Raw genomic sequence first — 16,115 nt, 5'->3', positions numbered from 1 at the left:
ACTCTACACTTCCTCTGCCTGAGTTGGTTGACTTCCTGTGTAAGTATGGCTTCTGTGCCAAATTACCTCAGCCCCAGGGGGTGAGAGACAGACATAGGAAACAAGGTCATTACAAACATAAATCTTCAGTATTCAATATTTGTATAATCAGAAAAACTGACAGTGCCATAGATGCAGAAAAATATGGCTCAGCCAGTTAAAATGAAATCTCTTTTCATCCATAGTCATAGCTTTGTTGTGTATTTTTATTTTCCTGCTGTAGCTGCATAGTAGTAGGTACATAGTGAAAGTGTGCATAGTGTATTTTAAATAGAATGTTATGCAATTCATTTGTTATTTTTTGTATAAAAATTAGTTGCATATTTACTGACATTGTAAATAAATGTTTTGGCAATAGTTAATGATCACCATGCCAATAAAGCAAATGGAAGAGAGTCGTGAAGAGAGAGAGGATTTGACATGAGTGCTGGGTAGAGTGTGTTGGAGAGGGAGCGGAAGGAGGCAGCGTTCAGGTAGGGGGCCTTGTTGTGGGGCCTCTTTTTGTGCAGGACAAAAACCAAAATGGTGGAATAGGAGTGGAACAAAAGGCACACGGGGGGAAACAGGAGACTGACAACCTGTGCTGAGTAAAAACATCCTGGTTGCACGCGCACACGTGCACGCGGATTAATCCCTAATCAGATCCCATTGAGTGTGAATACTCCCTCGCTACACTTCCGGTTGCAACTTACATTTCTTAGAAACCTTGGCCCCATTACCCAGGCAACCCAGACCCACACCATGCACAAACACGGGGGACAGTAACAGTCATGCCTCTTTTTATTGGACATTACAAGATGATAGAATTCAGCCTCCTACTTGCTTGATGCCTTTTGACACCAAAGAGGAATGTATTGTCAGAAAAGGTTTATACAAAAGAAAACAAATACATGAAAAAACATAAACACTGAATGGGAGAGCTGGGCAGGATATTGAGGGAAACCTTTGGTAAGGGCAGAAAATGTCAGGTTTGACAAATGACCTTTTAAACATGGAGCAGATGTAGAGAGTCATGTACACTCTGGACACTGAGCAGCTCAACTGTCTGTCTCAACAGCTAGTGAAAAGATAAGCAACACTTCTATACTGTTAAAATAAAACACTGACATTACTACAAGTTTAAATCAAGGTCTGGAAGTGACCAGACTGATTCTAAAATGAAAAGTGAATTTTATTCTAGTGGGGAAACACAGTTTTAGATGTGCAATAATGTCACAGAGAGAGGAATAAAAAGAGATGGGAGGTGTACAAAAGCATTTGAGATTGGGGTAAATTGGTGAAAAAAGGACTAGGAAGCAGTAAGACAAGAAAATTGTGACAAAGACAAAGAGGAAGAAAGAGCAGGACATGAATTACAGGTGTAGAGTTATGCATGCATGACATCACTGGACCCCTCCTCCAGCCCTTGGGAATGGGCACCTTGGAAACAGTCGCTAAGGGAACGGGGGGAGGGGGGGAGGATGGAGATGGGCAAGAAAAAAAAATCAAGAGTTTAAAGAGACGTCTAATGAAACACCAAATTAAGTCTCAGTGAGAAAATAGAGGAAAAAAAAGTCATGTGGTTGAGAAAAGTGTTTATTCCCTAACAAACCAGCATTTACCTTTTTTGGGTAGCATTCAGCAGATGGGCCACCTCTGCTCAAAAGGGTGAAAAAGCAAGCTCCATCACAGCTAAAGCTTGCATTGTCCTCCTCCCCCATATACTGTGACCTCTCATACAATCCAGTCATTTAGAGAAGGGAGATTTAGTGCAGCGCTGATGCAGTGTGATGGTAAAAACCAGCACATGATAGAGAGGCAGAGATGGCCTCGGGTCTCCGGTTTAACACATGGAGAAATATCTAATGGAAAAACATGCTGATGGACAAAGAGAAACTGGTGTAGTGAAATGCTGGCTGTTAATGTATATGGGTTCTTGGAGGTCATTTCAACCAAGAAGCTAGATGCTTCGTAAGTGGATTGAGAAATTGAAGTTAGCACACAACACCCACTTTGGTCTTCAGAGGCGTCAAACTAACGAACACACATGCCCACGCCCACAGGAAAGTACTGCTGTGCCACTCTGACCTCAGCAAACTCTTCTCATCCCTGCAGACAGTGCAATGTCCACACCCACCCACCCACACATACATACACACACACACGCACGCACACGCACGCACACACACAGTAGTTGAACAAATGCACTTTGACTGTCTCGGTCTTTTGCTTTGACCAGTAAACAAGTCATTATCAGTTCCCAACTTCAAAGACCGAAACATTACATCATACCACCTCTGCAGCTGCAAAAACATCAAAGTACATCACTAAATTGTTGCAAACTTTATGCACATAACATATTTACATATTTTCACATCAAAGACTCAGATTTGGCATGCAATATAAATTTGGTATGCATGCATAATATGTGATCAATATCTATTGTGGAATAAAACTGCTGCTACCTTTGGACAGGCAGATTTGAAATGGTGATGCTATGCTAATACAAAGGCTTTGGTGAGATTGGTCCTGAATCCTCCACATACCAGCAGTTCACATTTAGACGCTCTCACCTGCACTCTCCATAATGCATGAGCTGTCTGAATATATATCACCCCCTGCACAGCTCACTCACACACACCTCCACATGCGCAACAATGCAGGAACACACCAGTGCGCGCACAATGACATGGACACGTATGCACAGGATGGCCATGCACACCTAGAGTAGTTCCGGGCACGTGCACAGGCATTGCTGTCTACTGCAGTCAAACACAAACTAACCTAAGGAAACAGTCTCCACAGTGAGAATATGATAAACATACAGAAAGACGAAAAAAAAACTTTGCTGTAATTTAGAAGTAGCGTTTGACAACCTTAAATTATCTGCTTTCTATTTACTGAAAAAATTTAGCTGGCAGAAAAATAACAGAACTGTTTTTAAAGCTCTAATTCCCATAAAACATGTCTGGGCCACATCCAGTGAAAACTAAGAAAAAACAGATAAAAACAGACTGCTTTTCTTCTTTTATGAAGTGGTGTGAGACACACAGGCAGTGCTTAATCAAAACACTGGGAAGCCATCCTGAACTTCTAGGCTTTCAGCAGGAAACAGGGTCAGGGTTGCTGAACAACTCAGTGTGATTTGGTCTGGAGTTTGTGCGTGTCTGTGTATCATGAGGGCTTGTGTGTACGTGCTGGCTGTTCATGCTGTTTGTTTGCGAGAGGCCGTGTCAGCCGTGTTTGTTAGCTGCCAATTAACACACAGCACAGTTTTTGGAAGGTAGTCAGCTGAAGCGAGGAATGAAGAATGGAAAGTCAGAAAAGAGAAGACAGTTGAAGAGTTGATATTACTTCAGGGAACATTACAGCGGGGCAGGTTATGATTTACATTACTTTGTTATGAAAGTCAATAGTAAATATGCTTTTATGGGGTTGTATGTCTGTTTTAGAAGACAACTGATTTTACTTAGTGTTTCTATCTCTCTCTCTGTCTCTGCCCCTACTTGTCTTTAACCTTGGCCTCTGGTGCTTCTGCCTATCGCAATAAAGAAACCCCTCCTCCTCTTTACCTCTCCCTCCTTCTCTCTCTTTTTTCCTCCTCCTCCTTTTCTCTGTCTCTCCCTGTCCCTCCGGCACCACTGTTGTCCACTGTTCCACTCATTCATAGTAAACACTATTGATTTTCAGCAGGGAAAATAAAAAAAGGCCATGAATTTTAATGCCCCTATCTGTCCCCTTCTCCATCTCTTCCTATCCCCCCTACCTCTCCCTTTCCTTTACCCCCCGCCACCACAACCTCCACCTCCACCCTTTCTTTCCTGAGGGGAGGATAAAGAGATGGTGATCGTGTGTGTGTGTGTGTGTGTTTGTGTGTATGCTGTATATGTGAGTATAAGGTGGTGGTACAGGGAGGGGTGGGGGTTGCATTTCTCATTTCCCAGCTGTGCCTCTCTCAAACAACTGCTTCACCCTCCTCCTCACCCCATACACCTTTTTTTCTCCCTCTCCTATCCCTCTCTCCTCCTCGCCCCTGTATCGCTTCCCTCTAGTCTTCACGTTGGCTTCAACTGTGGGGAGTGGGAACAAACGACGTTACACACACGGAGAAAGGATCATCACTGACATATCGGATCAGTCATTCTGCTCATGCACACGCAACTTAATCACATACACACCACAAGTCAAGACTGCGTACAGGTAAGACAAACATATAAATGATGTGCAAATTAAACACACACACAGGCACAATGAGTGACACAAGCCAATCAGCAGCAGCAGAATCAAGTATTTAAATTTTTTATCCAATTCTTGTTTGCAGTGACTTTCTGCCTCTGTCTTGTTGCATTTATCTATCTTCGAACGCCCCACCTCCTCCTCCCTCTGCTTTCTTTTCTCTACCTCCCTTGCCCGGCCTTTCTCTCTTCTACTCTGTGTATTGATTTTGCTATAAGCGGTGTCCCGGTTGCGACAGGTTAGCACAGACAGACAAAGGCAGACTTCATCAACCAGCATTAAACACAGGAGCCACGTCCTCAATAATCACTCCATCACAGAAAAGACGATGAGAGAGAGAAGGGGGGGGGGGGGCGAATGGAGAGGAGCATGTAGAAAGTATTGACGAATAGTGAAGAATAGAATGGGGGGTGTAGGAGTATTTTAAAGATGATGTTTTGGTTTACTGTCATTTGTAAGAAACACTGGGAGAAACGTCACTGACTGGACTAGATACTTGGAGATTCATTCAAACACATGTCAACAACCTTGTCTTATGTCTGAAAGGTTTTGATTCCACTGACAAGCTCTTTGTAGCAATTATAGCCTGTTTTATCAAAACTGCTTTTAAGAACAAACTTTTCTTCACTGCTATTCTTGCCACATGCAAACCAATGATGAATGCTTCACGGTCAGTGCAACACTGACACTAATTAATGTCTTTGCAAATTTCTGTTTGGTGCCAAAGGAGGAATTTTCTTCCACTAACTCCATTAATAACAGCAAGTCCATGTGAACTTTGCTGGTCTGAATGTGTGTGTGTCTGCATGTGTACGGATGTGTGTGCATTCATCTGTGTGTGTGTGTGTGTGTACGTGGACAGTTTTCATCTCCACTTAATCTCCAGCTTCTAATTCAGAGTGTACATTGAGCCGTCTAATAGGATGTGACTGGAGCGCCTGCTGCAGCACTAGCTAGCTAGCCGCTAATGAGAGGGCCGCCACAGCCGGAGAATCAAAGCGCTTCATCAGCACTCCTAATTACTGTAAACCTCGTTAGCTGGCTGGAGAGCTAACATCTGCTCTCACTAACAAAGTACTTCCAAATATAACACGGACCTGGCCTGTTGTGTTCAAGTGAGAATAAAGGAGAGTGTTACCACCACACCCAGGGATTTTATTGTTTCAGTATTACTGCGATTAGAAAGAGAGCAAAGGTGGATGTTGCTATTTTGGTTGAAATGAAAAGCACAGGGAAATATACAGTTCCAGGTTGAATCCTATTTACATTGTAACAACAACCAATATACCCTTGGCCCATTAGCTGAGGTCACTGAGAGCGGTTGGAAAGCTTGTCTGTGATGTTTCGTAGCACACTGAGGTCTGAGGGTGCTAATGTTGCCTGTCTATAAAGCAGCAGGTGTGTGGACAGCAGGTTTCCATGTAGCTCTGTCTGTTTGCCTGCTCACCCCCTCCTCTGTCTCTGATCAAAGCACTCCCCCCCCCCATCACTACCTTCTGCTACTCTTCTCCTTTTCCTCCACCTCCACTGGTCCCCACCCTCTCCTCTCTATCATAATTTGACTGATGATTACACTTGTCACTCAAGGCAGCATGTGGCCAATTAGGAAAAGGAGTGACAAGGAGGGGAGGGGCTAACAGGTTGTGATGAAGGGGTAAGGCAGCAGGAAATTTGGGTTAAAACTTTTCATTGCTTGCTCCACTCAGGTAGCCTTTTTAGCTCTTAGCTGTGGTAGAAACAAATATTAGTTGCTGTTCAATTTTCCTTAAGAGACTCAAGCAACAGCCAAGAGCTGCTCTTTTTTCCTCTTTCTGATGCTGCTCTGGCCTTGTCTCACACTCTCTTGGCCACTTCAGTATTTCTCCATGTTCCAGGGTAATCACAGACTCATTTAAAGTCACTTTTGTACACTACCTCTGACTGGTGGTTAAGAGTGTGAGCGCAGACTAGGCTTTTATGGGCCTTAATGTGTCCTACAGACACTTTGGCAACCAGGCTGCTGCTGCCAAAGATGCGATGAGAGAGAGGAAGAGAGTGGAAGAGAGAGGGCGAGAGAGAGAAGAGGACATATGAGGCCAACAGCCATGGCAACTTAACCAGGCTGAAAAAAGGGGGAACGAAAGAGGATGAAAGAGGAGGGAGGGGGACAGACGTGCACAACAAAATGGACAGAACATGGGAGCGTCAAAAGAATAGGGAGGGAGAGGTCACTTAGTCACTCCTTTAGCACCCCCCTGTTCGTCTCCTCCTTCATCCCCTTTACAAACAGACAAAGGGACAGAGGGTTTCAGCCCTTTACAGGAAAAGGAGGGGTTTACACCTCCCTCTGACACCCCCCGCCCCTCCTCTCTGCCCCCTAATATTTACAGACAACCAGTGAATATGGTTGGTATGGATAAATGGAAGAAGAAAGGGAACCCAGCTGTTGTAATTAGCAACACACTGGAGGTGTATCAGCCACTAATTGTTGTGTTTAAAATGCTAGGTTTTATAGGAATATGTATTTTGACTTTAAAATAAATGAAACATGGTTATTATTTCTTTTTTTTTTTCTTTGCTTTTTTAATATCCTGGCACTTGCTTTCACAAGCAATGAGAGAAAGAGTGGGACTATGCACTTATAAAAGAAAGGCAGCATAAGAGAGATTGCACAAGGGACTGAGGGGGAGAAGAGGTGGTGGAGTACAACAGATTAATTTCAGAACAGAGCGCTCCTACCGAAAGAAGGATGGAGGGCGGGATGGATAGAGGGGATAAAGAAAAGGGAAAACAGGGAGAAGAGAAAGAGAGGAGGGAGATTAAACATGCATTCAACTCTCTCAAAGAGCTCGGCTGCTTTTGGAGAGCCTTCATTGTGTGTATGTGTTTGTGAGTTGTGTATGTGCACACTCCACAGGGTGCATTTGTGACGATGTGACATTGCTTATAGCAGACATGTTCGTTGCCTCTACCTCAAAACCAGATTGGAAAACACACTCATCCACACTTACTGTGAAGGACAGCAGTGAAACCCCAAAGGTTAATAGGACCCTTTCATTATCATAAATCTTATCAGCTAAATGAAATGGAGAGAAGGATCGCTGATTTAGTCATCCCGCTGCTGAGCTAAGGGGAGACACCCAATCAAACCTTTGGATTTTATTGGTCTTTTTTATTATCTAAATGTACAGGCACATGAGCATGGTGACAGAGGTGACAGCCTACACCAATCAACAACAAAAAGACAGCAGCTGGTGAAAACACACTGTTGGTCTGTTTATGAGACCACAGTTACAATGGTGTGAAAAAGCGTTGGCCCGCTTCCTGATTTCTTAGTTTTTTTGCATGTTTGTCACACTTTGTTTCAGATCATCAAACAAATTTGAATATTAGTCAAAGATAACACAAGTAAACACATCATGCAGATTTTAAATGAAGGTTTTTATTATTAAGGGAAAACAAAATCCAAAACTACATGGCCCTGTGTGAAAAAGTGTTTGCCCCCTTAACCTAATAACTGGTTGGGCCACCCTTAGCAGCAACAACTGCAATCAAGTGTTTGTGATAATTTGCAGTGAGTCTGTTACAGCGCTGTGGAGGAGTCTTGGCCCACTCATCTTTGCAGAATTGTTGTAAATCAGCCACATTGGAGGGTTTTCGAGCATGAACCGCACTTTTTAAGGTCATGCCACAGCATCTCAATCGGATTCAGGTCAGGACTTTGACTAGGCCACTCCAAAGTCTTCATTTTGTTTTTCTTCAGCCATTCAGAGGTGGACTTGCTAGTGTGTTTTGGATCAGTCCTCCTGCAGAACCCAAGTTTGCTTCAGCTTGAGGTCACGAACAGATGGCCGGACATTCTCCTTCAGGATTTTTTGGTAGACAGCAGAATTCATGGTTCCATTTATCACAGCAAGTCTTCCAGGTCCTGAAGCAGCAAAACAGCACCAGACAATCACACTACCACCACCATATTTTACTGTTGGTATGAAGCTCTTTTCCTGAAATGCGGTGTTACTTTTACACCAGACGTAATGGGACACACACCTTCCAAAAAGTTCAACTTTTGTCTCGTCAGTCCACAGAGTATTTCCCAAAAGTCTTGGGGATCATCAAGATGTTTTCTGGCAAAACTGAGGCGAGCCTTTATGTTCTTTTTGCTCAGCGGCGGTTTTCGTCTTGAACTCTGCCATGCAGACCATTTTTGCCCAGTCTCTTTCTTATGATGGAGTCATGAACAGTGACCTTATATATAACAAGTGAGGCCTGCAGTTCTTTGGAGGTTGCTGTGGGGTCTTTTGTGACCTCTTGGATGAGTCGTGGCTGCGTTCTTGGGGTAATTTTGGTCGGCCGGCCACTCCTGGGAAGGTTCTCCACTGTTCCATGTTTTCGCCATTTGTAGATAATGGCTCTCACTGTGGTTCGCTGCAGTCCCAAAGCTTTAGAAATGGCTTTATAACCTTTTCTAACCTTTCTTTCTCATTTGTTTTTGAATTTCTTTGGATCTCGGCATGATGTCTAGCTTTTGAGGATCTTTTGGTCTACTTCACTTTGTCAGGCAGGTCCTATTTAAGTGATTTCTTGAACAGGTGTGGCAGTAATCAGGCCTGGGTGTGGCTAGAGAAATTGAACTCAGGTGTGATAAACCAGTTAAGTTATGTTTTAACGGGGCGGGGGGGGAGGGGGAAAACACACTTTTTCACACAGGGCCATGTAGTTTTGGATTTTGTTTTCCCTTAATAATAATAATCCCTTCATTTAAAAACTGCATGATGTGTTTACTTGTGTTATCGTTGGTTAATATTTAAATTTGTTTAATGATCTGAAACACTAAAGTGTGACAGACATGCAAAAAAATAAGAAATCAGGAAGGGGGTCAACACTTTTTCACACCACTGTATCTCAGGAAATAGACTCATCACACCTTGCATGTTTTCCTATGAAGAAATGCATCAAGCTTTGGTCCATCTGACCAAAGGAATGTAGGGAATCAGCCGCGGAACATCTGCAATGATGTTCAAAGAAATCGAGCTTTCTTAGTAGAAAAGTACCATTTAAATCAGTGAAGCCAGTATTCACTATGTCTGCCACAAGTTGTTTTGACTGCCTAGTCTGATGTGGGTGATTGGCGGCATGTGGTGAAGTCCACTCCAACCCTGATCACAGCCAGGCCACCGCTGACTGGACATCCACAGACACAGTCAGAGTACAACGGGATGTCCCCCATGCAGAGGTCAAGTATGCTTGAGTTCTCTGTATGTACATCATCTGTATGTTATTGAAGGGGAGAGACAGGGAGAGGCAATGAGAAAAAAAAACCATTGTTGTAAATCAATAACCAGGATGAGGTCAGGTGGTTTGTATGTGTTTATTCCTGCTGATGTGTTGATTAACTGCCTGCACACACACCCACAGACGCACACACACTCCATCTATCCCTCTGTGTGTGTGTTCTCCGGGTGATAGGTCTGATTAAGTGGCCTGCTCACCCGGCCTCTGATTAGGACTAATGCTGGGATGTATTTCATGGTGCACAGCAAACAACTGCACAAAATTATTCTTGTGAGTATGAGTATGTGTTTGTGTGTGTATGTATGTGTGTGTGTGTGTGCCAATCCAATAACATAATGTGTAGCAAACACATGGAAGAATAATGGACGAACTGTAGATGAATGGGTTTTCATGCATTTATCGCTGTGTCCTGCTGTGTATACTTCACAGTCTCTTTAGGCCTATTTAATAGCATTTGTGTAAAGGTCACTGTTTGTTGCACAAGTGTGTATGTGAGTGTGTATATATATACACAGTACATACGTGTGTTGTTATGGTCATTAATGCACTAATGGTTCATGAAGATGTACAGTGTACGTGTGTGTATCCTGTTCCCTAGGAGAAACTCAATACCACTCACTGCTGCTAATGAGCTGTGGGACCTCATCAGCATTAATACTACATTAGTCTCAACCAAAACACACACACACACACACCCACCCACACACACATCCAGATACTATATATAAATACAACCTTCTGGCCCATTTGCACCTGTGAAAATCCATAAAATGGTAAACAGTTAATAGGATTAAAAAGAATTTTCAGACGATGCTGTAGCACTAATAACATGCTGCCATTATATACTTACAGACTGGATTTACTTAGTTTCATCTAAAACCACGTAACAACTTTAGTTCCAAAACACTATTTATCAATTTTAAGATTTTAAACAAAATTTTAAGTTCATAATTTTAAGAGTGGGTGCTAATAAGTGCTCAAAATTGATGTGATGTTGTTATAAACCTGCCATTTCTGATGCCAGATAATTTCAGTAATAACCTGTGATGACTTCTAATCATTTTCCTTGAGCAGGTCTTCATATGCTGTTAGTCTCATTACATAAATGCCTCCATTAAACATAAGACATCACTGCTGCGGCTCCTTTGGGTCTCGTCACGTGTGCCGGGGGCATCTACGTGAGCCTAATATACGTAAATAGACGACCAATAGGCCATTAGCTCCTAAAGCATTCTGCCATCAGCCTGCTGCATTCAGAGCCCCCTGGCTGGCTCATATACTGCAATCTAATTCTTCTGGCACAGAGAGGAGCGGAGTGGAGGGAGAAAGAATTGTATTGTGACAGAGAGCAGGAGCGAGTGGGAGGGAAAGAGAAAAGAAGAGGAGAGAGAGGGCCACAGAGAAGGGGAGAGGTAGCTTAATGCAATAAAGCATGTAGTATTGACATCTTTCTCGTGTCTATTGATTCCCCATTATGTTGCTAACAAACCCAGGTTGACATTTTGTCATTTGCAATCATGTTAACACTGTGACTTGCACGCTCCCCTCCACAAACCGATCTATACCTACACACACAGGTTTGCACATGTGCCCATGCTTGTGAACACACACTTACGCACTCTGTCTCTTTCTTAGACATGCACACACACAGATCAAATGGGTAAAACACATGCATAGCTTTGACATCATATAACAATCAAAGACATGTGCCAAGGCCCTGTACACATGTAAAAATATCTTGAAAGAAGTTCAGAAGCACAGCCACAGACCTCTAGACATGGTTATTTATGGATTAGACCTGGCCATTTTATTGCAATACATTGCATGAAATTCAAACATCAGATTGGCCCTTAATAATTTCGAAATGTAACGACGAACAAAAATATCAGTAACTGCAACATCAAATGTTCTTCTGTCTGAGATGCAAGTATATAGAAATAAAGCACCTTATGAGTTTAAAACTTGAGGTGTGTGAGTATATAAGTGTGTGTGTGTGTGTGTGTGTGAGAAAGAGCGTCAGACGATATATGGTAGGAGATGGTGGTTAATGGTCTGTGACAGAAGGTGCATAGCTGAGATGAACTGAATTTAGGTGTAGGTGTGTGTGTGTGTGTGTGTGTGTGAGAGAGAGAGAGAGAGAGAGAGAGAGAGAGAGAGAAAAAGACAGAGAGAGGGGATAGAGAAAAAGACAGACCAGTCTCCTTGATGTCCCATAATATCATATCATATGGTATCATACTAAGCCCTGCGCTGTGTGGGAAACCTGCGGTTTCTACTCTATGTCCCATTAAACTTTCATACAGTCAGTTAATGCTGATGCCTTCACAAACCACTTTATTACACATACACACAAACAGTTCACATAGCAGCAGCCCTGACCTGTACCTTCACAGACACAATGCCATTAAAAATAGAACAAAACCTTGATCAGTTAGAGCTCCTCACCATCCAGGTGGAAAACATGGTTGTTTTATGCTATATGATGGTCCATCTGTGTCCCTACAATGTGTGTGAGAGCCCCCACAGGGGTTGTGCATGAGTGCTCGAGGCCTGTTGTAACATGAAAGAGAATGAAAACACAGGGGGCAGAGAAGGGTCACGTGGGGCTGAGTCAAACACTCCTGCCTGTGACCTCTGACCTTGAACAGAGCTCCAACTCAAAGAAGACAAGGAGCTGCCACCAGTCAAAAAGACAAGTTAACTGAGAGCTCAAGTCAAGAGCCCTACAAATGTGTGCCCGCAGATCTAAAATTTCCTGTGTGAACTTATGATTGAACCACCAGCGAAAGGATGAGGAAAGCACAGATTCCAGCTCTTGGGTACAACGCCCTAAACCAGACAACATGTTACTGACAACACGTCTGTGTTGTGTCAACTCCATCTCAGTATTCCTGTTAGTAAAATCTTTTAATGTGATGATGTCTCTTGTTGTTTGCCAGTGCACAAATCCTGACGACACAACAGCCCAGTGCTTTTCAATTCTCGGGTATTAAATACTAACCCTCCATCCTTTTAGTGACAAACCTTTTAAACTTGAAAAGGACAACACGTTGTACTGTACTTTTCAACACGGAATAAAATCAGCATAGCATTGTGAAACGCTGTTATCCCAGCATCTAAGGAATCCAGCAGCCTGTGTACACATCCCATCAGTTTGCCTGCTTATTCAGATGCTGGCCCTGGCCCAGAACACTGCAACATAATGGCTCATTCGTGGTTTACTCTCACCTCTCTAGCTCAAACTGGGTTTTCCGCTGCTTCCTCGTTTTTCACTCTGTCATCTACTCTTATATTCACCTCTGCCTCTCCCTCTTTCCATATTTTTTTATCTCCTTCTGACATTCGCCATTCTTCAAGGTGCAGAGCGCAAAAACTCCACCTCTCCAGTCTCGTTCCTTCACATCGCCCCCCTCCTTACTCGTCTCTGTATACATCTCTGGAGATATGGCAGGTAACAGGTCCCTCATATCCCTCTACAGTTCTTTTCTCTCCCCCATATCACCTGTCCCTTCACCGTCAAATGTTGTGCACTGTTGCCTGAGTAAACGGAGTAAGGGTGAAACCTGGCATCTCTGAAACCAAATGGGAACGGAGGGTTGCCTGGCCCTTTAAAAGCCCATCCTCCAGCTAAGGTGCACACCAGCCACATTTACGCACCATTACGCATTGATACGCAAGTTACCGTATGTATATGCATCAGTGAGTTTTCAATGCAGAAATGGGTCAAAAAAAAAAAAGCCCAGTGATCTTATGTGATATTTTCTATCACTTCCCTATACTCTGTGGTTCTTTTCCCCTTGAAAACACATTAGAGTCCTTCTCTAAACGGGGGAATAGCTGAGCAGCTGTTGCATGTCTGAGAAACAGCCGAAGCTGGAGTGAGCTGGAACTCTCTCACAGCGACAGCCAGTGACACGCCGAAGCCGGTCTGGCTGCTCCCACCATGGGTCCTTTTATTACGCTTCAGCGCAGATGAACGCAGACGGCGCCCCAGCCCCAACCGGTGCCCTCCCCCTCCCTGAATCCCCACTCCCTCTGCTCCTCCGCTGTAAACGGCGCAGGAACGGGACAGAGAGATGTAGTAAACTGAAGTCTGTTTCAGCCGTGTTTACATGGTCGAGGATCCATGCATATCCTCTAAACACCACGCAACTGAGAGCAGAAGCGGATCAGAGATGCTGATCAAGCTTAAAGCCGAGTCACTAACAAATTGTCTACACGAATGAAGCATAATCACAAAATAATATAATAATAAAATAGAGAATGACGATGTTTTCTCCCTTCTCCCTCGTACGCTGTACTCCGTGCACATACTCTCTCCTTCTATCTCCCCCTCTCCCTGCTTCCACCGGCCCAGGAATCGATCTCCGCAGGATCGATAAGTTGGCATGAATATTCCCTGCCTGCCGAGAGTCTAGTTGGGGAGAGACGGAGGCTGAGGCTCAGGCGCAGGCAGTGGAGAAGAGGGGAAGGATGGGGACGGAGACAGGAGAGAAAAATACACGAAGAAAGGAAGACAGAGGCGACGAGGAAATTTACAAACATGTGCAGGAACAGTGACGCATCCTTCCACAGAATGGGCATAGAAAAACGGACATTTTACGCACTTAATTTTCAAGCAGTTTGGACATTCCGGCGCTCTCGGGGAATGTTCTTTGATTTTAAAAACCGCCCGACATGTGTTAAAGGACTGTGTTTAAGCCTGCAAAAGGAGCCGGAGGAGTGTGTGTGCGTGTGTAAAGTGGGTGTGTGCGCCGACCAGCTCTCCCCGCTGCAAGTGCATCGGCACCGAGCAAGGCGGGGCGGGTACGCGCGGCTGACCGACACGGAGGAGGTGTAGCATGGAGAAGAGAAAATATGTCTTACCGGAGTTGGAGCGGAGAGCCAGAGGGGACTTGAGACGCCAGGCGTTGAGGTCAGGGGCAGTTCTCTGAAACACGAACGGCACCGGCAAGGGAACAAACATGATCTTCCTCCGGCTGCTTGTTTTGATGCAGATAATCTGACAGAAGTAGTGTAAAGAGCTCTGTCCTCTTCTGAAGCTTCTGTATCTTCGACCGTTTCTCTGGTAGACAGCTTTGGGGGGATATTTGGTATGAAGAGCTCACAACAATCGCCGTTAGGTGTGTACACATGAAGCCCAGCTGCGCACTTTTATTTACATTTAGAAATGTCGACTTGTGGCCGGCATTAGTTTTGGTGTAAATGTGCATAGAACATATACATCGGATGGTCCCCTTGAGTGCAGCAGATACAGATACAGCCCAGACTAACACACAGACGGACAGTGGGGAGATCACAGCTGACTTTTACAATCTACGGGAAAAGTTGTGTTACAATTACAGACCTTATTGTAGTAGCTTCATAAGAAAAGGCATGTGTGTGTGTCACCTGCCTGTCGCTGATGCACCCGCGTCTCTGTGAAAGCCTCGCACTGTTAAAGCGCTCTCCTTGAGTAAACATAGAGGGCCCGGGAGCTTATTTTATCCTCTCAGCGGTAATGTTTCCTCTTTAAGTGTGAAAAGGCATGAGAACAGTCGCTAGCCTACTCCTGTAGCATCACCGGCCGGGCTCAGCTTTGGTATTCGCTTTGCAATTGAAAACAGCACGGAAAATTAGGACACATAAAAACAGGGAAGATCGTGTGAAAAAACAAACAAAAAAACAAAACAAAACAAAACAAAAAAGGCCGGCGGAGGAGTTAGAAAGTCTTATTTGGATATCTGTAGTATTTGGTTTGATCTGTTGTTATTTGGTCTCTAGCTGCACGCGCTCCGTCTCCTCTCTCCTTTGCATGAAGGCTACATATACAAGACATTCATCCGCTCGTGCAAAGCAGCGGATCGCGTCGCGAGCACATTTAAAACAGCTCCGTTAAAGGCTATCATCAACAAATAAATAAACAAGTGAGGAAAGAGCTGCACGGACACGCACCCGCACACACACTCACAGGCGCACACACAAGCACACACAGACACGCACAAACCCGACGCGCGCGCGCTTGGCCCTGACGCTCCTCCTCCCTCGCTCTCTGTCACAAGGCAGTAATTAAAACGCAATCAATCGATAGATAAATAAATAAATACAGCGAATAAATAAATTATTTTAACAAGACTAAAACACACAACAACGGAATTAAGAAAGAATCCGGTTATGGTGTCGCGTTTTCTCGCAGCACTTGCCTATCTCCGTCCATCCGTCTGTGTGTCTTTTTTTGTCTGTCTGTTTGTCCCCGTTATTATTTGGGAACCCCTATAGCTCATTCGACCCGGCTCCCTCCAGGATTGTAGCGATCTGCCACTAGGCTGGCCGCAACATTGAGGCGAGAAAGGACCCGCTACTACTCACACATCACCACCCCACCCCCGCACCTCCCTCCCTCCATCGCTCCCTCCCTCCTTCCACCCACCCACCCACCCCATCTCCCTCGTTTTCACTACCGCTGCAAAAGGTATCCTGTATTGATTTCTGGATTTTTTCCCCTTCTTAATAATACCGGCTATAATGATGCCAATGGTGATCAGTGCATTACTGCGGGCCTGCTTGGGAAGGGATGAAGACCCGACAAGAGGATCCATGGATACCTATAG

At 44.3% G+C, this 16,115-nt stretch overlaps 1 protein-coding gene across 2 annotated transcripts in view; it reads right to left on the bottom strand.

Annotated features, from left to right (window-relative positions):
* The window catches only part of pou2f2b (POU class 2 homeobox 2b), a 38,355-nt gene extending 23,224 nt beyond the window's left edge, over positions 1-15,131 (bottom strand). Inside the window, exon 1 of one of the 2 annotated variants that reach the window (XM_026317500.2) lies at positions 14,392-15,131. In XM_026317500.2, the coding sequence (XP_026173285.1) occupies positions 14,392-14,491 (100 nt within the window). In that variant the 5' untranslated portion in view covers positions 14,492-15,131. The remainder of the gene's footprint in view (positions 1-14,391) is intronic. The other variant, XM_026317498.2, reaches the window with a different exon arrangement.
* Positions 15,132-16,115: the final 984 nt, after the last annotated feature.

This window comes from Mastacembelus armatus, chromosome 16, assembly GCF_900324485.2.
Source record: "Mastacembelus armatus chromosome 16, fMasArm1.2, whole genome shotgun sequence".
Lineage (NCBI taxonomy): Eukaryota > Metazoa > Chordata > Actinopteri > Synbranchiformes > Mastacembelidae > Mastacembelus > Mastacembelus armatus.
Note: the sequence above shows the minus strand (reverse complement) of the source record. Positions and strands in the feature narration are given on the sequence as shown.